This window comes from Acipenser ruthenus, chromosome 4 (genome assembly GCF_902713425.1).
Source record: "Acipenser ruthenus chromosome 4, fAciRut3.2 maternal haplotype, whole genome shotgun sequence".
Classification (NCBI taxonomy): domain Eukaryota; kingdom Metazoa; phylum Chordata; class Actinopteri; order Acipenseriformes; family Acipenseridae; genus Acipenser; species Acipenser ruthenus.
Window position 1 is genome coordinate 18,875,538 of NC_081192.1, and position 27,620 is coordinate 18,903,157.

Below are 27,620 nucleotides of genomic sequence, written 5' to 3' on the forward strand. Positions count from 1 at the left end.
TATTTTTGAAAGCATTTTTTCACACCTGCCTAAAACTTTTGCAGAGTACTGTGTGTGTGTGTATATATATATATATATATATATATATATATAATATATATATATATATATTGTGAATGATTTCACCTCTCACGGGTTCGTGCCCCTTTAATAACTGACCCAGCACAGAGAAATTGAGTTTTCAGCACGGTTGCGCTACTTTTAATTCAACACAAAACAAACAAAATACAAACAAACACCTAACTCCGATTTGGAGCACTAACTATACAGGTAATTTCCCTGACTACCTTGCAGGACGGCTAAGCCGTTTGCCTGGCATAACACAAACCACACAGTTTTAACACAGCACTTACTTCTTTTATGACTGCTGGGAAGCAGAGCACCTCTTTCTGCCTCCTTCTACTCAGCAGCATTGAGCAGACTGACTGCTCCTCTTAAATACCCTGCACCTGGCTCTAATTTACAATAACAGTCAGGTGCAGGGGATCATTAATAATAAAACAATTAACAAAAACTAATTGACTAAAAAGCAAAACAATCAAATACAAAAAGGTGCCATTTTTTCCTTCAGGGAGGTTTTAACCCCCTCCCTGCTGTCTCACACAACACACTGCCTCACAATATATATATTTATAAAAAAAAAAATTAACAAAGGCACCTTAGTAAATGCTCCTACAGATCGAAACTCTGCCTGAAATTGACCAAGATGACACAAATAAAATGTTTATATTATTGTTCATTACATCTGTTGCTATTTACAATAATGCTGGCTGATTTGTGGAGTTGGTGGTTGCAGCCTGTGAGTAATTAAATAACTGAATTACTACCTACAATAATAATGTTCTCATACACACGTGGATTTCACTAAAGTCCCAATTTAAAGACAGTTTCACTGTAGCCCTTGGGATGAAATTGTTAGCTAGGTGGCTAAATTTGTATTTTTTTATTTTTTTAATTAGCAGTTGGAGAAAACCGCTTCAGCAAGTACAGTAGAATCTGCCAGAACTGACGGACGCTGAATCTACTAGGTTGGATACTAATGAGAGCATAACAAATACAAAAAAAAAAACCAAGGGAAACACAGAACTTTTCAAGAAAGCTGGGAGACTTTGTATAAATGGATTTGAGTATGTGAAGGATCGCCTTCCAGGTTGTCAGAGCCGTCCGAGTGTTTTACTTTTTAAACGCTGCAATAACAGTTCTGATTTTGAAGCATCCACACTATAATTTGACAGAACAGGTGAATTATTTGCACTATGCGTGTTTGAACCCCGGAGCACTCACAAAATTGCTACCTGTTATCCGTGATTTAAAGCCTGATTATTGCTCACCAGTGCTGTATTGGTATAAGAAAAGTGTGTTTTTAAAAAAGTAATTTCAGCTTCCAATCACTTAAAATATGCTGACAATAATGTAAACAACACCAAGCTAGAGATAGCGAGTCCCAAGCATTAAACATGTTACTGTTTATAGATAAGAACTCAACTTTATTATGAATATATTGTGTTACTATGTTTTAAGCAACATATTATAATAATGTTCATAGTAATTGTTTATTTATTAGTTTGACAATGTTTAGTAAAACATGGCCTATTTTTTGACCTCATTAGTACAACCTTTGCTAATGACAACTTAATGACAACTTAAAATGACTTTACACTTACTTCAAAGATGTAATGTGTTTCAGTGAAATCAAACGCCCCAAAAACTTCACATCCCGCGCAAAGGCAGAACTGAAACGTAAAACGTCATTAAGTGGGGTTGGCATTGCAGGGGAGATGAAATGAGGTTTCAGTTCCGAGTGACTGTTTTGTAAGCATTATGAATGCTTATTCACCGCTGCTAAACCCCGTTTAGAAAATTGACTTTCACACATTTTTTTAACGCAAGCCTGTGAACGGGTGAGTATACGTGTACATTTGTTTCAAGTACTCGCCCAGAAGACTACTGAGACGCAGACATCAACTAGTCCTCATCAGATTTAATTTGACTCGGACAGGCAGGAGTTTCTAAACTTGTATGAAATATGGGAAGGATCAAACACTTCAGTCTGCTTGGACACCTCTGTAGACAACAGTTTGTCATTCATAATTTTAACTGTCAAGCATGTGTTCTCGCCGCTTTCTGTGGTTGGTTAATCCACCAACCATACCGTGCAGCAGCTTGAAGAAATCACTCTGGATTTGATTTGATTTGAGTGGCACCGCTTTAGGAGCCTAAATTTAGTATTTACAGTTTCCTAAAGAGACAAAGGTTGCCATGGCAACCAAAATGGTCGCAATTTGGAGCACTATTTACTGAGCATTTTTTGAAAATGAAATGTTTAACGAAGCAGGTGAATGGGGGTGGGGGTCATAAAAGGGAACTAGAGCTGTGTAAGGAGTAGGAAATTAAATGTATAACCAACTTTAATTTAAGGCTGGTTTCACAAAACCAGATTTAGCACGAATTTTGGGACAACTAGGGTTGTCTTAAGGGTTCTGGAATTTAACCTCCAAGGACATGTTTGGGACACAAGAAAGCACTGCGCTGTGAATCAATAGTAGTCGGTTTCCATTTAGACTTCAGTTTCCATTTGTATCAGCCCAGCACTTTTCATAAGCACTACAGTTAATGGATTTAAAAGTAAAAGGAAGAAAACAGTGTGGTCAGCATCACACTGTACACACACCTATTATTGCCCAGCCTTTGGTTTTGACTTTGAGGCACGCTCAGGTTGTCTGGTCTTGCTTTGACATTGAGGTGGCATGACTGTTTTGCTTACTGTAACTAGAGATCTGCATCTGTCGTGCTGTGCTTGATGTGGAACTCTCAGGGGTGATGCGCTGTGCTGTTGCTGTATACTGTACAGCACAATGACTAAGGTGTTTTAATTACAGTAAAGAAAGGTCCTCTACTCGAAGTACAAGGATGTGCATTAACACTTTGACATGAACCTTTGAGCGAAACAGTTAGAAAAAGCTGTGCTTTTCAAATTACATATTATACTGAGTATAACACAGGATAACTTCTTAAACATATACTGCAACCCATATTTTTGACAGTTTGTACTATTTTAAGGGAAAATAACTGCATCATTTTGCAGAGACCTGGGCTGCGGGAAAGGCTGCTCGTGCTGCTGAAGTGTTGTCTTTTATCTGATTTGTACCCTATTGAAGTGAACGCCAGTTCGGAAATGTTTCTGCACACACAGAGTATACAGGATGCTAATTTGTTTGCACAGTGCTGTCGGCTGCTGTGCTACCCTCTTTAAAACGGCTTGCTCCAACAGTGGCTATTCAGCAAGCTAGGCAGGCCCCGGGGAACACTTGGTGTTCTGTGTGCTGCAGATCAATGGTGAGAGTGTGACTAAAACTCCAGCTCTGTGCGATAGGACTTGGCTCCTTCACCACAGTACATGATGTGATGAGCTGTGTTGAAAATGATCACATTTTATAGTGAAGGCACCAAATCCTCTTGCGCAGTTCACAAATTTAATTGTTGTTTTACTGCAACCCCTCCCCACACTCGCGCACCTTCCCACAATGTCTGATTGAGAACCTGTGCTGTAAATAATAAACTTCATTCAAAGGTGAGGTTGAAGTTCACTGAGTAAACACTGGCAGAGTAATGAGAATGCAACCTAAGAAAAGGAGCATGGTTGGTCATATACAGCAGTAAAGGCATACGGTAGCACTCCACTGCACTGGTGCTTTAAGGTCCTGTGCTCAGGCTGGAACACTTCATCTTAAATTGGTTCAGGACATACAAGTATTTGAAGCTAGGGAATGCAAGATCAGTATCTCCACAAAACACATTCAGATTGCCTGGTTAGATTTTATATTTAATTTGCTGTTTAACCATTTTTACTAGGGGTGGGCAACGATATGAAAATTGTATATCGATATTGTGCACGTATTTTGATATCGATAATATCGAAGTCTTCCAAAACACAGAAAACAATAACACAATTGCAATATGAAACATATATTTAAAGACGTTAACAGACATAAGAAAAGCAATAACTTACTTTAACTTAGTATCTTAATATCCGTGGAGAAAAACAGAGGTCTTGTTATATTGTTTTACTATTCCATGCCATCATCAGCCACCTCAAAACCAAAATATTTACATACAGTACTTCACTGCGCAGACTAGCCAATCCGGAAGTCATTTAATCTTCTTTAATGCATGACACATCTAAAAGTATTAATTACGGTGTCATGCTGAATGTTGCATTACTTTGAGATGTGTTTTGTTGTTTTAAAAGTACATCTCATTTATAGTACCGAAAGTTCACATTTTAAAAATACATTAATACTAGTGTAAGGCTATAACTATCTAGACTTGAGCCTCTTTTGAGAATTACTATTCTTCCTTTGCAAACTCATTTTAAGCTTACTGTAGTCTACTAGAGTGAGCAGTGATGTCTGATACTGCCAGTGACAGCTGACAGAAGTGCATTTTTACAACAGGGAGAGGAGAATTGCACATACTGTGTTGAGAGGTGTGTGCAGCAGACTCTGATGGGTTAACGTGGGCTGGAACATTGTTGGCAAAGCTCCACTCTTCTCCGGAGGGCTGCAAAGACAATCTGAATCCTCTCCTTGTTTAGCAAAAAAAAAAAGAAAAGCTGAACCATGACATTTGCAGCTTCCCAGATCGCATGCTGGATAAGAGACCGTTCCAACAGACTGCTTAAAAAACAAAAAGGAATGCAAAGTGCATTTGGCATAGACCCGGGCTGTGTATGAAGTAGCTACGCAGCGTCCCCACAGCTTTGGCAGCAGGGCGGGTTGTATTGGCAGTTAAAGGCAGCTTATTGTTTTATGAAGACAGAGTGCCTGATTCCAGATATTAAAAGCCATCCGTTCCTGTGACATTGATTTTAAAAATAGAAATGGTGTGCTTTCTTCCCAAGCTCTGGGCTGTGAACACACTTTTTGCAACAGAGGGGCTTGAGGCATTGAAATAAACCAAGAAAACATTTACTAAATATGTAAACGCAAAGGGTGCAACAGAACATGGTAAGTATGAGTGGCTTTGAATGCTTTTCTCCTGTGGTGCATACATGAGTTCTTGTTTGAGGTGTTTGTCATGTGCATTACTGTAGAGAACAGGTGGAGACCTGGTTTCTTTTAAAGAAGTGTAAAGAAAGTTGTCAGCTAGATTAAAATGACAATAACATTTAATCAAAACATGACCGACAGTCACCTCCTGTAGGGTCCTGTGACAGGGTGCTCATGTCACGTGTGTGGGTAGCCGCTGCTTAGGCAATACAGAGAGACATGGGAGGTGGAGTTGAAATGCCAGCACAGGCGCACAGGATTTATTAATACACAACAAAGTAAATAAAGGGGTCATGTGCCATTACCAATGATAACGCACAGAGGACTCATACAGCAAGCTGTACATAAGACAAAATAAAACACAGTACAAAAACTACAAATAAAAAGGTGACCCAAAGGGTGAGCGCTAGCCTTATAAATGAGGTATCCCGCTCCAGGAACCGGCTACACTACGTAACCCTCGCTATACATCACATGGGATCACAATCCCCTAACTAACCTAGTCGGTATCCATACGATGACTCCTGCTGCTTCATACTGCCTTGGCTGGGTATTGCCTTCACAAGCACCGCTTCTTGTTTCAGGGTTGCGTAGCTGTTGTTCCTGCAGAGTGGACTCTCTCCTCCTGTGTGTACGCAGATCCCCTCTGTAGCATGGCATTGCAGTCGCCCCGAGCGATCTCCACCGGATGTTTTTAAACTGACGGACACTCGGTCGAGACCCGTCCACCTGCTGTTTGAGGACCAGCACAGCCAATCATCCACTGCCCCTCCTCTCAACCAAACCCAGCAGGCAGCAAGTCTCAATCGAGCGCCTGTCTGTAAACAATAATTTAATTGCACAAATCAACTCCAAAAAGACACACAAACCCATTTCCATGTACAAATTATACCAACACTAATTTACACAAGTGCAGGGCAATCGCCCTGCTACAGGTCCCTTTCAAAAAAAAAAAACAAAACTGTTAACTACCCATGTACAGTAAATAATAATAACTTTCAACACATTTGGACAAGAAGTTCCCTACATTCTGTGTATCCTCCAGTAGGTCAGTTCCATAAAGGAAGTCGCTATGTGGAGTAACTGCATTTTTTAAAAATCAAAATCAGGTGAGTGGTTTGCTGGAGACTTTCATTAGCCTGTCTAATCACAAGCTGGAAGTCGTGCATGTTGACCTAGATTATGGTAAACCTCAGGAATATGTGGTGAAGAAGGTCTGACGTTCTGTACCGTATAACACGTTTCATCTCAATTCTATTAGCTCTTCAAGGTTGCTGAAAAAAATGAGAGAGTGAGCTAATGAAAGGGCAAGGTGCTAATCTTAATGAACAGGTGCCTGCTGGTATACCAGTTTAAAAACAGTGTTCAGATCACTGCTCTTGTGAGGACTGCAGTAGAGTGCCACTGGTCCCCACCCCCTCTCTTCTCTCCCCTGGGATGGTGTGGTTCACTCTGGTCTCCCGCATTGCCTGCTGTTTATGCACTACTTTAGAACCGCTGAGCCCTGCCTGATTGTTGGTGGTTTCATTGTTTGCTTTGCAGATAGAACCAAGCCTCATCGTGATCAGACAAAGAGAGCGGCTGCATTCTTCCTGTCTTTATGCACGGCCGGCAAAGAGGGGGGAGAAGGGGGCTTCGTGGGCAGGTTTTTGTGGTCTTGGGTCCTTGCCAGAGACAGGCCAGCTTTTCGTTTTAATCTCCAGCCGATTTGTTAAAACACTCTGGCCCCTTGCCTTGGACCGTGCCTGGGTTAATCTTGCTACTCGCAAGATGTCGAATCAGAAACCTGAATCCTGGCCACTGTTGTTCTGGCAATCAGAAACACTGCTGCTAGGGGTTCTGTGCTGCCATTTGTTTGTTTTGTGATTCTTTTTTCAGCCTGCTGCTGAGTGGTTTAGCTATGGCTTTTCTGAGGGGAGATTTTGGCTCTGAAATCCTGTTGTAGGATCTGGTACTGTAACACATGTCAAGGGAATAAAAGCTTTGATGGCTTTCAAGATTCTTGTTACAGTAGCTCCTTACAGTATTCCACTGAATACCGTTTGACGTTGGGAGTCTCCAGTTGTTGAACTGATTTTTTTTATTCGGCTTCCCAGCCATAACAATAGGCTTCCCAGCCATTCTGGGAAGCCCCAGAATGGCTGGGAAGCCTATTGTTATTGTTAGGATTTCTTCTCCTTCTCCTTCTTCTTCCAACTCCTGCTCCTATTCACACGCGGTGTAACCAATCAACATGAAATTTGGTAGGGTTCATCCTGTGTGGATTACAGTTCAGATGCAAAAAAAAATTGCACTCCTGCATCAACCAAGATGGCGGCCTGACGCTATTTTGGAAAAAACTTTCAAAATCATCTTCTTGGGAACCAGTGAACCAATTGATTTGATTGACTTTGCATACGTCATCAGCAACCAAACCTGCTTCAAGTTTGCGAGGCAGAAGTTGCTGCGATAAATTTTACTATCAAAATGGCTGCCACAAATTTTTCCGAAAAGCGCCCCTAACAGCAAACTGTTGGTCAAACAGCTTTCAAATAAACGCACACTCCAAACTTGGTAGGCATTGTCCAGGTGACAGTGGAATACAAATATGTCAACATGATGATGTTTTGTAAAACAATATGGCTGGAAGATGTACATTTACGTCTTAAATTTAAAACTGCCTCAGTTGACAAACGGTTTACATGACTAACTCCAAATTTCACAAGCATCATCCCTGTCACTGTATCAATACAACCAACACTTTTTCTTTTGTGAAGCAGAAGTTGCTGCGATACATTTTAACCACTTCAACACCGAAAACCCACTTACAGTACCATGCAGTCCCATTCTATTCTATGAGCTGTTTCTCAGTCTAGCATTTCAGGTTTCATTCCGTAAGGCAGTGCAAGTACTGTGGAATGTGCAGTGAAAGTCGGGGGGGGGGGGGGGGTCAGGTGACATTTGTATCCAATTGTGTGTCGTGTAGAGATTCTGATCTACCTGTGGACGCTTAGAAGACTCAGATATTGCGGGAAGCCATTCAACTTTTACAAGTGTGTGTGTGTGTGTGTATATGTGTATATATATATATATATATATATATATATATATATATATATATATATATTATATTATATTATATTATATTATATTATATTATATATATATATATATATATATATATATATATATGTATTAGTGTTTTATATTGATATTGTTGTTTTATTATTAGTTTTTACTTGTTCAGTTGTAATTTATATAGTTTTTAGCAAAATCTAAACATGGCAACATACGTGGAGAGCGACAACGGGAGTGATTTGAAGATTTCGAAGTTGGTTCGGAGAATTTCGATACCAGCGACAGTGATGCTGACTTATCACTCAGCAATGATGATGAAGAGGATGTGCAGCCAAGAACAGCAGGGGACTGGGTGTTTATTACTGATTCCTACCATGATGCCAGTCCTCCATTTGATTTTGCACCTGTTTACACAGATGTGCACCCCGCCGTGGAACTTGAGAGTTTGCGTTCTCCACTGGAGTGCTTAGATGGCTTTTGTTTTCCGGAAAGCTAATCACTTACCTTTGTGACTGTACAAACAAAAGAGCATGCAGCTACTTTACAGGTAAGCCAGCTGCTAACGGGAAGGTGTTTAGTTTGAAATGGCAGTGCTGTAACAAAACACCATCAACACACAGTACTGGGTACAAGGCAATGAAGCAGGCGTCTGCGGCAGCCAGATCCATCACAATGCCTGCGCAAAGTAGTACTGTACATGCATTTGTGACTATCCCTCCAACACAAGGGAATCAGAGACCGCAAAAAAGATGCAGGGTCTGCTACGAAAATGAAAACAAAAGAAAAGACACAAGAAAAATGTGCAGTGGTTGCGAAGGCAACCCCGGGTTCTGTTGTATTGAACATTTCAATAAGTGGCACAGAGCAAGTCGATAATGGCACACGTTTTGATGTTTTGATTTTTATTTGATAATTGCTGTTTACTGATTATTGTTGTTAGCAGTGTTTTTGTTTTCATTGTTCAAACAAAAAAGTAAACTAAAATAAAAAAAAAACTTGTTATCTCTGAACATGGGTATGTAGTACTGTGGCAATGCGCCCCGCCCCTGTGTGCATTTGTGTGTTATGTGTTGTATGTTGCGTGCGTGTGTTAATGTTGGTGTATAGTCATTGGTACACGGGATATAAACGGGTCTGTGTTTCACGTGTATTTAAAAAGTGTAGATTTGTATTTAGGCACGAGGAGAGCACAAATCACTTCACGTGCTGGTTAAATGTAATATGTGAGCACGGGGTTGCACAGAATTAATTCACGTGCTGGGATTCAAGTGAATAATTAATTAGTAATTGAATCCCAGCACAATAGTGTATATATAGACGCACATTTCTTGCAGTCGGGGTTGGGTGTTCGAGAGTGGAGAACGGGAGAGAGAGGAGAAAGAAAAGCAAAATAAAACGTAAAGTGTTTGTTCTCACCGTGTTTGTTTGTCTCCGTGCACCGTTTGTTAAGTGTTAGTTCGTTTTGTTTGACTGTTTATTTTGGCCTCAAGCGCCGTGTCCTGTTTTTGTGTTTAAAACCTTTTATTTTCTGTTCTGTTATTAAATGCTGAGCGAAAGCATTCGCTCAGCTTCACCAAACCCCAAATCTCTGTCTGTTTATTTCCTGCATCTGGTCTGACACCACCCACTCCGGCCGTCTTTGTGACAAGTACACAGGAGCGTAAAGGGTTAATGTTAACATTTATATAGCAGTTTGAAAACCATTATTATTATTTTCAAAATCTGGTACCTGGCAAGGGGTTTCATATTTACATCTGGACTTGAAGTGGTTAATATCAAAATGGTTGCCACAAATTATACCGTAACGCGCTCCTAAAAGCAAACTGTGTTTATTTGAAAGCCGTTTGACCAACAAACTCCAAATTTGGTAGGCATCGTCCCGGTGACAATGGAATACAAATATGTCAAAAATGGTGATGTTTTGTAAAACAATATGGCTGCCAGACGTACATTTACGTCTTAAATTTAAAACTGCCTCAGTTGACAAACGGTTTACTTGACTAACTCCAAATTTCACAAGCATCATCCCTGTCACTGTATCAATACAACAGAGTCTTAAAAAAATGGTATTGACTTGAACCAAAATGGCTGTCGTCTGCCTTTTTTTTTAGATAGCTTTCGAAGTCTTCTTCATTTTGGAACTGGTGTGTGATTGATCTGACACTTGGCATATATCATCAACATCCAAACCTGCTTCAAGTTTTGCGAAACAGAAGTTGCTGCGATAAATTATTATCAAAATGGCTGCCACCAAATTCGCCAAAATGTGCCCCAAACATCAAACTGCTTCTGTTTGCACACGTTTAACCAACTAGCTCCGAACTTGGTAGATCATCATCCTGGGGACAATGGAATTCAAATATGGAAAAATTGTGTTCTTTCGTAAAACAAGATGCCGGCCGGACCTAAATCTTCTTAAATTTAAAACTGCTTCATTTTAAAAACGGTTTACTTGATTAACTCCAAACCTGAAAACCATCATGCCAGTATCAATAGAATTGACTTTTTCAAAAATAGTGTTTGTGCGTGAACCAAGATGGCCGCCTGACTCATTTTTTTGAAAATTCTTCTGGAGAACTGGTGAAGTTACTGATTTCAAACTTGTCAAATAAAGAACTAAGCTTGCTTCATCCAGTAATTGCTTAAGTGTTTGGTACTGGTAGTGGGGCTTGGGAGCTGTAAAACTGCCTGACAGTTCTTCTTCTTCTTCTTCTTCTTCTTCTTCTTCTTCTTCACATAAATAGTGCTGCATGCTGCAAAACACGGATGTCTCAAGTTTTTTTTTTAGTTTTCTTGTTGGTACAAAACTGTATCTGAACTGGAGGGGGGAGTGGATGGTTTAATATATATTTTTTTCCCTAACCCAAAAGAAATCCCAGACAAACCAAGGATAATTATAATAAACTACTGTAGAGCATTGCTCTCAAAGCCATTGATGATATGTGTTTTAACCGAGTTTAAAACTCTTGAGACTTATGGTCTAAGCACAGTTCTGCACGCTTGTCTTATTTGACTCCTGGGCAGCGAGGACGATCAAGATGACCAGTGGTCGATGGTCATGTATCTAAATCAAGGTTAAGTCTCTAAAAGAAAAAGCAAAAATAATATCTCTAATTTTGCCGTGCTTCATTTGTATCATTTATGCATTGTTAAATATGTAACTTGGCCCCCTGTACTATTGTCATATCCCTGTAGTTACTGGGAATGGCAGTTTGTGGTCCTGTTTATTAGCAGAAAGGGTCCTATTGCGTCTAGTCTTCTGTGGTTCTCCTTGCCCTGTGTGGTTCCCCAGTATAGGTGTTAGGGCAGTTTATTTCATATTCAATATTTAAGGTCAGTATATTGGGTTTAGTCATAAGAACCCATTTTAAAGTATTATGAATAGCATAATTGTACTTTATGTGAATCTTCCGCTATTACAAAAAAGAATGCACAAGAGCAATTAATTTCTCTCCAATTTTTTGCCATTTCTGAAACCCTCTATGTTATACCTAAAGTTTTGGTTAAGCAAAAAACAGAACAGGACACAGTTAGAAAAATAAGTGGAGATAGACTTGAGAGGGTAGACAACACTTCTTCACACAGAGTGGTGAGGGTATGGAATGGGTTACTTTGTGATGTTGTTGCTGAATCACTGGGATCCTTTAAGACCCAACTTTACAGTTGAGTTCAATCAGCTACTAGGAACCATAGAGATGGACTGAATGGCCTCATCTGGTTCGTACATTTTCCAGTGTTCTGATGTTAAGTATCTGTCATGATTGAGATTTTTAAATATGATTTTTTATTTTTAACATTTGTTTTAACTTTGTAACCAGAAACGTGAAAGATCTACAATATATTGCGTTAATGTCCTTGACGAATTCAGTGCAACTAGTCTGTTTGTATGGTGTTGTGTTTTTTTTTTTTTTTTAATTGTTTTGAAAGAGAAGCCTGCCAAAACAACTTTGAAATACAAAGTGCCTCAGGTTTTTAACATCAACTAGCTTTTCAATCGTAGTTGTGTAAATATGAAAGTTAAGCACCATACTAAATCCACAATACTAACATTAAACACTCCTAATATTACAGGTTAAATGCTTGGTAATTTAACTAAAACTCATTCGTTTTGTTACACTACTGAGCCAGTGATATCGGACACTAATTTTTGTGGCGATGGTTGGTCTGTACAAAGTCCTCCAAATTTTGATATTTTAAAATACACTGTGGTGATTTAATGGAATGGCAACAGTAGGATAGTGATTTGAAAAAAAAAAAAAAAAGCTGTCTGACAACACTTGCAGGATTCTCTCCATTCCCTTCCTTGATCAAGAGACAAGTAGAGAGCCTGGTTTCACTGCCTGTGAGAGTGCTGGCCCTTTTGTCTGGCCGGCTGGCGCTTTGTTACTTAAACAGAGACAGCCCAGCCTCCCCCAATGCAGGAGAAGCCATTTCTGTGTATCTGCATGGATCTCACTTTCCCTCTCCCTGTCCTGTGGGTGTGGTGGTTCAGTGGATAAAAGGAGACCTGCTCCAGGACAATGGCCTCCTTTCTTTTGCGGAGAGCCAGGAATTTCAAATTGAGGCAGCGCTGAAAGACTGGGAGAGGGGTAGAGAAGAGAAGAGGTGCTGGGGGCTTTGCTTTGCAGGGATACGTGCAGGCGGCGATGGCTGGCGTGCACTGAAGTTCGGTTTGGCTTGAGTCATTGCGGTCTACAAACAATTTGTTTCTAATTTCCTCAACTTTTTTGTGCTGCTTCCTGTCAACTCTCTTGTGACCTTTTCATGAAAAAATAAACCTGGATTCAAGTACTTAGGCTAGTTCTGTTTTGACATGATGTGAAAACTAATTCACCGCATAGACTGTACTTGGGATGAGAATAATGGGGTATTAAAGCGATGGCTTTTATACAGTACCAGGCAATCAAACTTTGAAATCCTGCTAAAGGGATCTATAGTACGAAGCCCATCTTCAGTACCGTCTCCAGCATGGTGCCTGTTGTCATGTTTGAGTCTTGTAAAGGTAGACTCGGGAGGGAGCAGTACTCCTAGTGGTTCATTATCATGCACTGGGCCCGAGTGAAATAAACACATTGAATCCACTAAACATTATGAGAGACAAAAACAGACCCGATACTGGTATTTAATCCAAAGCAACAATGATAATATTACAATGTTTTTAACAATGTTTTATCCGAAACTATTCCTAGTTAGGAATATTGCCGCAACAATAATGCAAGACTTAGGTTTCTAACAATGTTTTATCACGTTTGAAAAGTATCATACAAGTATTAACAAACAAACAAACAAGAATCAATTCAAACCAGTTACTGCTTTCAGTCAGGCATACTAATCTAACTAAACCACTTTACATAATGCATGCATTAATTCTACTCCTATTTAAGACATCTATAGTTCAGGCAATGAATATATGCTTCCCCTCCTCTTTTGAGGTGTGATTGATTCAGAGCGGCTTGGTGATGTCAATCAGTAGGTAACGGCTTTTCGACAGAGTCTCAAATCAGGATTACACAACAGAGGCTGGGTTCAAATTCTCACGAGCTCAATTGAAGATCGGAGGTCGGAAAAAGAATAATTTTTCAGTTGCCTACCCACCTTGCATGATGACACCAGAGCCCTCCTGCTCATGCAGTATGTGGTTACAATGTGTCTGCTAGCTATCAAGCTTACCTAAATGTTTAAATTCATACTACATATATTTAGCATGTTTAAGCAAAAATGCACATACTACTGTAAGTAAATATAATTATAATGCATTAGTTTAAGTAAATATAAATCATAAGCTTATCACATTTACTAGTAAGTTTAGCATTTTATACATCTTGACTTAACACCTTCACAGAAAATAGACTTCAGCCTATTTACTCAAAAACCCGCTTCTAGCGAGCGATACTGCAAGACCAAACAACACCCTGACCTTTTGACTGATAAAAATACACTGTCTAGATGGCCTATTGGGTATAAGTTCATTTTTCAGAGGAAATGGTTAGTTAGAAAAAGCCTTGAGCTCTAGCCTGGTGCTAGTGACCAAAAAGCATAGGGTTATTTTTAATTGTAGAAAATGAGGTATGCAACTATACTTTATGATAAAAACTATTTAGCAGCAAGCAAGCAATCAAGCTGTTCTCTTCAGGTCAAGAGGGTGTCACAGTATGGTGATCTATCTCTGGCTGGCACCTGTAATGTACTGCAACTCCCTCAGTAAGCTCTCTACACTGCAGACATAACATGCTTCCCATGGCTCCCCAGTCTACTGGCTGTTTACACTTAAGGCAGGTTGCTCTTATTATTTCCTTTCCATTGAAATTAATCACTGGCTGTCGTGAACTAACCTCAGTATAAACACAACATCTTCCAGGGGAGCAAACTGTACAAACTCTTTTTTAAATGGGCCCTGTCTTAGCTGGCACTTGTCACAACTACAATCTGGTGTCTTGGAGACGCTTGTTTATTCTTGGAATGTCTCGTTCTCAAACCAAACCTTGTGGAATCCCCTGCAGGACAGTTATGGAAAGTCCCGTACTTGTCCATCTCAGTCTGCTCACATAAATACACAAATCTGGGCACTCCATGGGCCAATTTAATGTCTCTAACATACTATGGACTTGCCTCCATGTCTGCCACTTTCCACACCTCTGTACTGTAGTCAGTCAGTGGGTATTTGCAACAACAGATCAGACAAGGAGCCTACCTGAACACCAGCATTTATTTTATGTATTCTCCACACCTCGCCAGGCTCAAGGGTTTTGATTAAATCTGTGACAATGTGTATAGCACCTTAAAAATTGAAGTAAAGAGTTCTACTGTCTGGCCTACAGTAACAATGACATTTTACTTTCTAACACTGAGCATCTTATAAACAATGAGTGAACTGGCAGTATAACTTGGAGATAGGGCCTTTGGAAATGGAGACATGATGAGAGTGGGTAATATTATTTACCCCCTCCCCTGCCACACACTGTACATGTTGAGCATGAGGGCTGGGCACTTTTGGATTCAGGAATGTACGGTCAAAAGACAAAATATCTTCAAACCAATCTCTTGAGTGAACCGCTTCACGTACTGAGCTTGATACAGCAATTAAGTTAAGAATTAAAAACCTAAGCATGATACTGTACTGTACAGTATTTATTTCTCTGAGAGTACAATGTCTGATGAATGGCCATTTATTGGACATTTTAAAATATAAATATATTAAATAGTTGTCCCCAGTCTGTAGGGAGTGGGAAATTCATATATAGCTCTCAATTGTGGAGGATTGCTAATGAGGTGCCGCGGACAGGGTTGCTGCTGCTGCTTCTCCTTATGAAAATGAATTGGCTGAAGTTGTTTAGAAAGGTTCTCTGTTGGCATAGTCTGGAGATAATGGTAGGAGGAACACATGTTCTGTTGAGAACTGCCTCTGCCTTGCTCTGTGTTCAGCAACAGTTACTGTGTGTGGTAAGAGGTTTGTGTTTGCCTGGATTGTATGCTGAAGCATTGTTTCTTCAGGTTTCAATTTGTGGTTAGGCCATGTAAACCGTGAGTTGTACATGCTGTGCAAGGGCCCTTCACGATTACAAAAAAAAAAAAAATCAATACCTTGAGAGTAAAATGGAGAAGCTTTCTTCCTCCTAATACATTTAATTGATCTGGTTTAATACATTGCTTATTTAACCCAGGTGGCAGTGAGGCTTGCTTTTTATGATTTTATATATATATATATATATATATATATATATATATATATATATATTTTTTAATATTTGCCCTAGCGCTTATAAAATAACTGCGTAATTTGACAGTGAACAGTTACGCATCTTGTTTAAACAAACTAATCTCGTGCACCTGAGAGGCAGTAACCAGTGAAGTTGCCAGACGTGACCATCAGTGTATGAGAGTGGCTGATTTTTGCTTTCTGTGCATCAGCGCATTTCCACGTGTGTTTGCCTCCTTGGTGGCCCCAACGAAGCCTGCTGGTGTGATTTTTGCGCACTGCACCACTGTGCTAGTCCCACAACTTTGGGCCGTCCTTGGAACCTCCCTGTCTTGCTCTCTCGCTCTCCGCTTGTATCTGTGTGTATCTGTATTTGTCAAGACTGAGGCGCTCACTAGGATTTCAGCACCTCTTCAATGCACAGCCGATCTGGAGTCTCTGAGTGGAGAAAGCAGCTCACTGATTTCTGTTAGGGAAGCTGAATAGAAATCCATCCCACAAGGGAGAGCGCCAAACTCCCTCTTGTAACAGTAAGGAGGTCCTGGGTTTGAATCTCTGCCCAACCCACTACTGTGATCACCTGGGTTGCAAAAGCCCTTTGACATCTTTAACAGCACTCTATCCCCTTCTGACCTCATGGAATACTATAAATAAATAAATAAATCACCTACTCCACTAACGGAGCCATGCTGTTTTATAGCTGTAGAATATTTTTCAGTGAAGTCTTGATCTTAGAGGGTTATAAGATGCCAGAATCTCTTTGGCTTTGTGCCTCTGTCCTTCTATAGCATTTCAAGTTGAAGCAGAACTCCAGTTGTGAAAGAGAAGTTGACCACAGCTGAGAGAGCCAGTTTGAGTAATTGAGTGCTTCCAGATTCTGTTGCTCCATACCATTACCATTTTTTACCAAATCTGCGAGCTTGCCTGGGTTATCAAGTGCCGGGACTGAGGCCCATAAGAGCAGACTTAGTAAGAGCAGACTTTGGCAGACCTCACTGGTGAAAGAGAAAAATAAGTTTGTTGGTAAACAAGAGTCACTTGACAAAAGTTTAACCTGAGTGTTTCAATTTGGTGCCAACTCATTATAGAAAGAGAACGCCCCCCCCCCCCCCCACCCCACACACACACACTTCTCTCCCTCCCTCCGCTTTGCCAGCTTGCTTATTCCCAGGTCACTTTGACCATAATCTGTAGAGTAAAACATTACTAAGTTACAATTAATACATAGTCTTTCATATCTTAAACCTCAGATTATCTGTATTGTATGTTGTCTTTCTTTTTCTATTGGTCAGCCCCTCAATGCAGTGTATATATAGTACCATCCCGTGGCATTGAATCCCATGGCATTTTTCAATGCCATTCCGTGGCATTGAAAAAAAATAATAAATTGCTTCCCATCCATCAAATATACATTAACACAAAGGCTAAGAAACACCAGAGATGTGCATTTTGGTACATTTTTATGAATGTTTAAACTCTCTGACATGTAGTAGTTTAAAAAATATCTGTCTTTGTATAGATATACATATAAACACACACACTTTTTTTCTTTGTTATATATACTAACAGTAGACCGTTCCCAGGGCAACGAGACGGGATTCTAAGCACTGTTTGTTGCCTTCATCTACGTGCGTTTTAATATTTTTCTGCATTCCAAAAACAGCAACAGCATCGGCGTGTCTTTTGTGAAGATTCTTGAAAAAACTGTACTTCCGTGCATATTTTTATTTTTTTGCCCAGCAGCTCTTTCACACGCAGTACATCTTGTCATCTCGATTAAACAAGCCATGGATATTTCATCTCCCATTCAAAATTATAAGAACGTATTTTTTGTTTGTGTTTGTGCATTACTACTGCTTGGAACTGCTTTGGTCACTGTAGTACTGGTAGTCCGAAGTAGATTGCTGAGATGCAGATGAGTAATCTTCTTCATGAGAATCCCCTGAAGATGCTGAATGCTTAGCAAAAAAACAAAACCAAAAGAAAATGTTCTGCTTTAAAATAATCTGTAAGGGCTTCCCTGTTAAACTAGCGGAAAATAACAAAAGCACAACGTTAAATTAGGCGACTGCAAAAATGAAATGCGCGTTAAGTAGGATCGGGGATGAACAATTCACGTAATTTGTCAGCTCTGTTTGAAATAAAGGGACCAGAATTAGGCTCAGGCAAGATAAGAAGGTAAAAGCTAAAAAATTGTTTTGCAATGAACAGCTTTTTCTGAGTTTAATTATGAAACATCCATCCATCTACCCATCCATCCATTATCTGTAACCGCTTTATCCTATAGAGGGTTGCGGTGAGCCGGAGCCTAACTCGGCAGACATAGGGCGCAAGGCAGGACTACACCCTGGATGGGACGCCAGTCCATCGCAGGGCAACTAAGGGGAAATTTAAAGAGGCCAATCCACCTAGCCAGCATGTCTTTGGACTGTGGGAGGAAACGGGAGTACCCAGAGAAAACCCACGGGAACACGGGGAGAACATGCACACAGACAGACCCCTGAGGCTGGACTCGAACCCAGTGAGGCAGCAGCACTAACCACCGTGCCACCATGTCGTCCTTAGTTATGAAACAGAATCGGCTAAATTTGTCGCCTGATTTAAAAGTAAAACCCGAAAACTTCAAGCCCTACGTGTGTGTGTGTGTGTGTGTGTGTGTGTGTTCGCATTTACTTTTTCCAAAATACTTGTTTTATTTCTTAGCAATATGGTCCTCTGTTAATATGGGGCATAACACATTATTTTAAAATAAAATACAGTGCATGGTGGGATACTATCGTATTAATTTCCAATGTTCATTGCGCTGCTAGCAACTGTAACCGAACTGTTCTAATAGCAGTGTGTGTACGCATTACGCCCGACTAAACATGAAACTGTACTTCAGTGTGAACGCTAAAGTTTAATTAATTTTAAACGTTTTTGAATACGGTTCTCGAGTAGTGTGGACAGGGCCTAAAAGTAAATATCCTTAATATTGCTGGTAAAGCCAAATATGAGGCTTATTGCTGCCACCTACAGGACTGGAGTGTACCTTAATCAATGCTGTTACCGGTATATTGCAGAACCAGTTTATTTATTTATTTTTTTAAACAAGCAAGTAGTTTACGGTCATTGCTGCAGTGTAATAGATTACCACGAATATGCATGTCTGCGTCCCTTTAACATTCTGTGCGTCCAGTGAATGCAAGACAAGATATTTAGGACACACAATTTTGCATTAACGCGACCTCTGGGGCAGGTATTTAAAATAAGGAAATTAAGTATTTTTTTTTTTTCCCATTTAAAAAAATATTCTGTAATTTACACTTGCGTTAAACTTTGAAATTCAAAAATGTTTAAATCTTGATTTGGAGGGAAAAAAAGAAAGTGTGTGTGTGAGAGAGAACTATAAACTAGGGTCTTAAAACATAATTTAAGATCATCACGATTTATTATGAAAAAGCTATTCAGCAGATTTTTGAAAATTACATTTTCAATTATCTATCGTCCAGCCCCCAGGTGCAGTACTGTAGATTGCCCTGTCTGCATGCTCGCTCTCCCCTGCTAGAAGCTCCCCCTCATCATCTCCCTTCCAGGCACTGCAGCCCCATTGTCCCCTCTGTGCTTTGTGACAGTTTTACTGCTGGGGCGCACGCCACTCGTTAACAAGGTGTTTATCTGTGTTAGTCTCCTGCTGCTCTAGCACTTTCATTACAGTTTTACAGTCATTCTGCGCTCCATAAAACTAGCACAGGGGGGCAGCAGCTGCCTCTTTTACACGGGGTACTGTATTTGAAATGAGTTACTTATACAACCCACCACCGGCAATATTTCGTATGTATCGTATTTATGTGGTTACAATTCTATTTAAAATTGTTTCACCTTTTTGTTTCTTTGACAGGGTATTTTACATTTTGCTTTGTCTTGCATAACACAATAAAAACCCCAAAAATGTGCACATGTTAATTTTCAAAGGGAGCTGAGAAATAAAGTGAGGAACATTTGTTTTTCTGTACAAGGAAGTGGCACTGAATACAGTAAGACACACACAGTTGCCCCACTCTTTCTGCATTCACTTGAGTACAATTTGAACCAGTTTTATTGAGGGGGATATAAAACATAATGAAGTTGTAAAACTAAATGGACTTCTGAGTCATGTAAATTAACCCTATTCTGGAGGGTTTCTCACTCGATTTGATTAAACATGACCACCCTCTCGAATCCACAACAGTTATCTGAGCAGAACTGTCCTTGTCAACCATTGTCAACTGATGCCCAGATTTGTGTGTGATTTATGTGCCTGCAAGGGCTTTCTGTATTACTCTCTGTCTGCATTGTATTTATAGGGCGTTCCCATCCCCATTAAACACACACCGACATGGTCTGCAGTCAAACTGGAAGAAGTACAGCATGAGATCAGCATGTAGATCTGTTTTTTGTTTACTAAGTCTTTTGTTTAGCTAATTTTTAAGGGCGATTTTTTTTCTTTTTGTATAAGTGATTTTGCTTCCTGCTTGAGAGAGGTGCTGTGCTGTTCTGTACCCTTGTGAGTCCCATCATGTATTTTATTTATATCCAATCAATTAACCAGTTAATTGTTTTGCGCAAAATAATTTTTTTCATCAAACCAACATAGGGAACAGTTTCTTCATATTTCACAATGAAGAAACATCCTTAATTAAAGCAGTATTCTTCTGCTGCTACTTGGTGTTTTGAACAAACTTCTTATTGTATATGTTGGCTACATTATGTAGCCTGACCTATGAACTGCATTTTTTTAAACCAAAATTCTTGCCCTCCATTGAGGTAGGAGTAATTCAAATAGTACACAATGCCACACTTTTTTGAAGTTCTTTCTGATTAATTCAACTCCTACACACTACAATTTGGAATGAAACAAAGCTGTCTGTGTGCAGTTTATGGTACACTTTCACCTTTGCTGGCCCCGTCCTGTACATTTTGAGAAATACTTCCCGTTATTTCCATGAGTTCACATGAAAAATAGGCCTACAGTACTTGTCTATTTAATTAAGAGGGTTTAAACCAGTCTAAAATGCTAGTAACAATTCATACTTGCCAAATATTGAACTGTGCTTTTCAATTAATTTAAAATTGGACTGTAAATAAATCTGCAGGGACGCTGAGTCAGCATAAAGAGCCGTGTAAAACGAAGACAAACACAGAAACATTGGGGTACTGCAATAGTATTACAAGGGAAACTGAAACAAGCAGCTGCAGCTAGAGCAATAGACCTCCAGTAACAGATACTTGTTTTGTATCAGACGAGAGCAGAGAGGGATACGCACTGTAAAATATATCTTGTCCTTCAGCTGTGATCCTCTACTACTGGCATAACACTCTTACTCCAGTGTGCTAATTTGAAATTGGCAATGGCGGGTTATGTTGGTGGAAGGTGGTTTGTTTAAATTGTTATCGGGGAATGGTATTGACTACTTAGCAGTTCTTCATGCAGAACCAATAGAAACTACTGTAAATAAAACCCCTCAGACCATCACGATTGTTGATCTATAGGTTAGCCAATGGGCTGTTTTTGTTATTGGTACACTCAATATTTTGTTCCAGTGGTGATTGCTGTTTTCAAGATTATGCCTGGTGCAGTTTCTTTATGAAAGAACGTTATATTGTTTACTATTGCTTTTTCAATCCTAAAATTTCCCCTCTGGGTTGCTTGTTTATCAGTATTAGTTCTTTAAATAGCCTATTAGTTCACATATAGGCTACTATTTGGTTCATGCATTCAGAAGTACAGCCTGTGCCATAGAGGAACTGAATAGAACCCCTCTCAGCATCAGAGAGGAAATTTACAGTCCCACATGTACAGTAAATTTAATTCATTTTAATACCATGGTGTCTTAAAAACATTCTTGTTAGGCTTCAGTTTAAAAAACAAAGCTTTTTATTCCGGAAACTGCCAGCGGTGGAAATGTTAATTTATTATGGTGCTGTAAATGGTTAATTTGCTGCTACTTCTCTTTTATTAACAGTAGTATAAGCAGTGGTCTGTGTTTTACAATGCCTTGCACTGGGAATGGTTTCTCTGTGACTACTGTATTCTCTTAGTTTTCTCAATCTTCTTTGCATTTTCTGGGGTTTTTAATGAATTTAATGTGGTTACAGCAAGTGCTGTGCATGGTATCTTTAAAACTCGTTCTTGTGTTTTTATGGACGGATGTGTCTTGAACCACCCTTTTTTCCAAATGCCTGCAGGGCTGTGTATGAGAACATGTGGAGGAGAATGCCTCCCTTTGTGAGAACTCCTAATCAGCTGTTTTGTAAATTGATTGCATTGCAATAATACGATGTCAGTGCGAACTGGTCTAGTTTTTGAGTGTGGTCAGACGAGAGAAAAAATAAATACAAATAACTTGCTTCATTTTGGGATTCTTAGAATGAATCCTCCTGATGTAAACCAGTTTCATCGGAGGCTGTGTGGTCCAGCATAGGAGGTTGTGTGGTTAAAGAAAAGGGCTTGTAACCAGGAGGTCCCCGGTTCAAATCCCAGCTCAGCCACTGACGCATTGTGTGACCCTGAGCAAGTCACTTAACCTCCTTGTGCTCCATATTGCGGGTGAGACATTGTTGTAAGTGACTCTGCAGCTGATGCACAGTTCACACATCCTAGTCTCGTATCTTGTAAAGCGCTTTGTGATGATGGTCCACTATGAAAGGCGCTATATAAAAATAAAGATTATTATTATTATTTACAGTAAAAGTCTCCAGAATGATTGTCCAACCAGAAGTTTCACCCAAGTCTCTAGGTTTTTGATCGAAGAACTGCTGGAAGAGATCCAGACAACCGCAGAGAGGACTGCCACACCATGCTGTGCATTTTTATAGTTATGGGTGTCTTCAAAAAGCTACAAACATCTGACAGAAGCCTACTATCCCATTTTAAACATTTATAGTGGTGCTTAGTAACCGACCATAGATGTTGCACACAGAAGTCTGTTGATGTGTGGTGGCTTAACTTCTGCACTTTGTGAGCTACCTCATGTCTGGTGTCTGGAATTCCTAATCAGACTTTTAACCCTTTCCCTCATTTTTTATTCATCCCTAGTTCTCTCAGATGTGTTTTCCCCTACAACTCGTGTACTGTGTGTGGAGGTACTGCAGAGAGCTCTGCAGGCTTGATCCTCATTGTTGTCCTGCGTCATCTTTCGTTCTGAATGATTTATTGTGGCAGTACTGCTGCTCAGTGTTTGGTATGGTTTCCCCACGCTCATCTTATCCTCCTCCTCTCCTTTCAGCCTTTCTTTCGCCTGCTGAACCTGCGGAAGCTGGGCCTCAGCGACAATGAGATTCAGAGACTCCCTCCCGAGGTGGCAAACTTCATGCAGCTGGTCGAGCTGGACATCTCCAGGAACGGTAAGGAGACAGCCTTGGAGTAACACGTTCACATCCACGCATGCATGCTAAAAAAAGAGATAACGTAATGGGAATTGTACGTTATATTAATTCCAACCTTGGGGTCTATTCAGTGATCTAAACAGTGGTGAATCTTAAGTTAGGAGCAAACATGCCATTTTTATTCTCTTTTTAAAGACAGAGACTCCCTTGCTGTTACAGCTGTTGGTTTTCTCAAAGTCCTTCCCACAGTACTTAAATCAATTGAAGGACCCCCTTATCTCCTAGCCCAGTTTTTCACATACCTGCTGTTTTCAGTGTGAAAAAACACTATCTCAAGAGTGGTACAGCATTGCCATTTTTTTTTGTTATTCAGAAAAGCTTCTCCTTTTGAGAGTTGCAGGAGATTCGGTTTTAGGTATTGTTGTTTTTACAGAGGCCAAGAATAAAATAGCTGCCAAGTCCCGCTCCATTCCCTTTACCACAAAAGGTTTCATACGGATTAATCTTGACACTGTATGCATTAGTAACATTGGTCTTGTGTTAACCCCATGGGCAATAACTGATGGCTTATCTAAATCTAGCTTCAAGAGACGTTTTTTATGTAGTGTAGGTATGAGATGTTGCTAAAAATGTAAAACCCATACTACATATTCTAGATTCAAACCTAATGGTAATTTATTCTTGTTCTTCTGGGATACAAGTACCAGGTTTAAAAAAAATATGGTTCTAACTGAAGTGCTCAGACTTTATTAAGGTTTCTGCTTTTAAACTGCTTTGATCCATTTCTAGCCAAATTCTTGCTAAGGTGAGACTGAGACACACAAGATCAAGTTACATTTATTTAGAATGTATTTGTATTGGAATGATCCTTGATGTCATTTGAGAAGGTTTCTGCTGCTGAAGTTACAAAACAACAAAGATCTTTTCACTGGCAGTACTTCGGCACTGAAAAAGCAGGGTAGGAGATTTGCTGTGTTATTTCACATGCTTCATGGTAGTGTTTTATGTCAAGTCCCCATGGACATTTTCAGGCTCTCTCTTTAAGATCAGCACATGCTGTCTGCATTAAGCCACGTGTTCCATGACTTTAAACTTCAGTGGGCAATAATTCAACGTGGGTTAAAGTTTTGCAAGCTTGGAAGAGAAAATTCCAAACAAAATACAGAGCATATAAATAAATGAATTGATAAACATAAAATGATATAAGCCCCCATTTTTGTTATAGCCCAGCCAATAATTTTGACCATAATTAATTTTTTCAAAAAGTGTAGTGTAGGTTTTCATAAATATGCATGCAAGCAGTGTTCTCGTGTATTGCACTGCAGTTGGGTGTAGATCTGAAGTGGTGTTCACATGCCCCCCAGGGGACAAAAGCAGGTTTATGAGAAGTTTTTTCTTTTGTAAACCCATTCAATTAAAATTCCTGATACCTCCGGCACTACACGTAGTCTCTTTTTAAAATCGCTACTACTGCCATTCATCTGTGCAGATTTGGTCATGCAAAGTAGATACAAGAATCCTTGCAGGCTGAAGTAGTAATGTGGTTGCATGCCTACACAGACAACAGTGTTTCTAAATGATTGTCAGTTAAGGAGATCATGAGCTTCTTGTGTCTGCACATGAAGCCCTGTAAAATGTTTGCATTTGTCAGTTGTTAAAAGGATCCTGCCTCTCTCAAACAGATCAAAAGATTAATATCAAGGTCATTAAACTGTACTGTATGATGTACCTGGCAACTTTCATGTAAAACTATTGACTCGAGTAGCTGTTTTGTTTTTGTTTCATTCTAGAAGTGTTGTCTTGATTTAATACTGTCTCATGGAAATCTCAGCTGATTGCCTTTCCCCATGGTATAGCCAGAGTACTGTACATCTGGTAGTCATTTCCACAGAACCTGATTTGTCCGAAACAAACATGACTGGCTTTCTTTAAACTGACACGGGTATTGATATAATTGCTGGTGTTTTTCAGTAATTTTTCTTTTCTCTTCTAGACATTCCAGAGATCCCAGAGAGCATTAAATTCTGTAAATCGTTAGAAATCGCAGACTTCAGTGGAAACCCCATTTCAAGGTAAAGGTTTAATGAAAGTAATACCAATGCTAATTAATAACACACTGCTGAAGTGGACCACATTCTGGAGATGCGATTCCTTTGTTTGTGGTTGATGATGTTTAAGGCAATGATTGTCACCAGAGGTCACAGAAATCGTGAAAATCATAAATTTGAAAACAAAGTCTGTGAAATCTTGGAAATGGGTGTAAAAACACTTGATTAGGCACTTAATGTATTTTCTTTAAAAAATGCAGTATGTCATGCACTGAAAATACAAATCTGTGAGTATCTGTAAATTGTGAGCTGTTTTCTGTAAAGACACAAGAACAAGTGCATCAGAGAAAAGAAGTTTACTAACTTAGAGGCTTTCTTTTAAATGCAGACTGCATTCACGAAATTGAATACATTTCCATTTAAGTAGAGAATATCGGGCATTTAGAGAGATGCAGGTATGTGACCAGTGAGAGGTATTTTTAGTGTAGTAGTCAGTGAGCTTGACTACTACACTAAAGTTTAAAAATGATATAAATGTGTTTGCAGTAAAGCATATACACAAATAAACAACACACACTTGGAGATGTCTGCCAAATAAATAAATAAATACAATAAAATGAACAATGCATGTACATTTAGATGCAAAGTTTGCCTCAAGTAATAATGAAGCAGCAGAGGTATATCAGTGGTAAGCTACACCATAGGGTGCAAAAAAACAAAACAAAACAAAAAAAAAACAAACCAGTATGCAGAAGAATGCCGTTGGAGGATTGAGGATCTGGAACAGTACGGTGTTGTAAGCAGAGCTTTGCTTTGTCCTAATTGGCAGGCTGCCCGACGGGTTCACACAGCTCCGCAGCCTCGCGCACCTCGCCCTCAATGACGTCTCCCTGCAAGCACTGCCCAGCGACATCGGCAAGTAAGTACACTCAGATACAGGAGGCACATGCTGTCTGCTTAGAATCCCTGCCTTGTCTTACCTTTATGCCCTGTACTCCTACCAAACACAATATACAGACAGTTCTGAATTTTGTTAGTGAAAACTATATAAATAATAAATAGGGCTGTCAAGCAATTAATCTCACAATTAAACATTTTAATCTTGGCTTTAATCGCATATTTAATTGATACAATTACTGTGTCCATCATTCAAGATTTATTTATTATTATTATTATTATTATTATTATTATTATTATTATTATTATTATTATTATTATTATTATTATTATTAATAAAAAAATGTTGTTCTTATTATTACCTATAAGGCCTTGCATGGTCTTGGGACCTTCTGATCTTCATGATCTGCTGACCCCCATATGTCCCTGATTGTTCTCTGAGATTGGAAAATGCTAATCTTCTGACAGTCTCTAAAATTTGTGTGAACTCTGTCAGAGCCAGGGCATTTAGTTATAATGCCCCTCGTCTTTGGAATTTGCCCCCGATTCATATCGGGAATGCTAGCACAACTGAATCTTTTAAATCCTGTTTGAAAACATATTTGATTGGGTATGCATTTGTAGCTGGATTATATATTAGACACAGGATCTTTTATATTTATTTTGTAAAGCGCCCTGGAATACTTGCGTGCAGAGTGCTATATAAGTGAAATTTGTATTGCATTGTAGTAGTATGATGATGATGATGATGAAATCACAGTGGAGTCAGTTTATTACTCAACCTAATGCACTTCAATTTATATTATATATGTTCTTATCAGTATCCTGTACTACTGATTTTCATTCCTGTTTTAAAACATAAAGTAATCTTTTATTAATAACTTCAAATGTGTCTAAATGAAAAAAAGCATTCATTGAGTAATGATTATATTCTCCTTAATTATACTATTCTAGTATTATACTTTTAGAACTTTGCTCCGTATTGCAGTTATATGACAGCGACTTTCTATGAAAACGCTGACTACTCATTGCGTTGCATGTGCTCGAGTATATTATTAAAATGGTGCCGAAGAGAATGAATTATGGTGTGCTAAGAGGGTCAAAACAGAGGAGCGTGATTTAACGTGCATTAAAAAAATGGATCTCCAAAGATATGAACGAGTTAATCGCAGAAGTTAACTGCGATTTAATTGACAGCCCTAATATGCATGCATGCGTTTTTATTTTACCTGTAACAAACATGCTTTAAATGCATATTTAGCTTGAATTATGATCTACATGCATCATACAGGAAGGTGCTGGTTCTTCCTTCTGTTTGTTTGTTCACTTTGGCAGATATAGCCTCTTGCATATTTCTATGGCAGGCAACTAAACTCCTATTCTCTGGTGAAAACATCTCCAACACTGACTAAAAAACAAAACCGCATTTGAGGAATTTGGAATAAGAAAGATTGATTTGGTAAACATACTGGTAAAGAGACTGGACACAATGATTTCTGACCTTTTGTGTTTTCTTTCATTTGTCTC

The 27,620-nt window shown here is 39.3% G+C and overlaps 1 protein-coding gene across 23 annotated transcripts in view; it reads left to right on the plus strand.

The window, feature by feature from the left end:
* LOC117399365 (protein scribble homolog) overlaps window positions 1-27,620 on the plus strand; it is a 149,822-nt gene that overhangs the window by 33,463 nt on the left and 88,739 nt on the right. For all 23 annotated transcript variants that reach the window (XM_059022129.1, XM_059022133.1, XM_059022130.1 and 20 more), the window contains exons 2-4: window positions 23,049-23,166; window positions 25,142-25,220; window positions 26,026-26,115. In XM_059022129.1, the coding sequence (XP_058878112.1) occupies window positions 23,049-23,166; window positions 25,142-25,220; window positions 26,026-26,115 (287 nt within the window). The remainder of the gene's footprint in view (window positions 1-23,048; window positions 23,167-25,141; window positions 25,221-26,025; window positions 26,116-27,620) is intronic.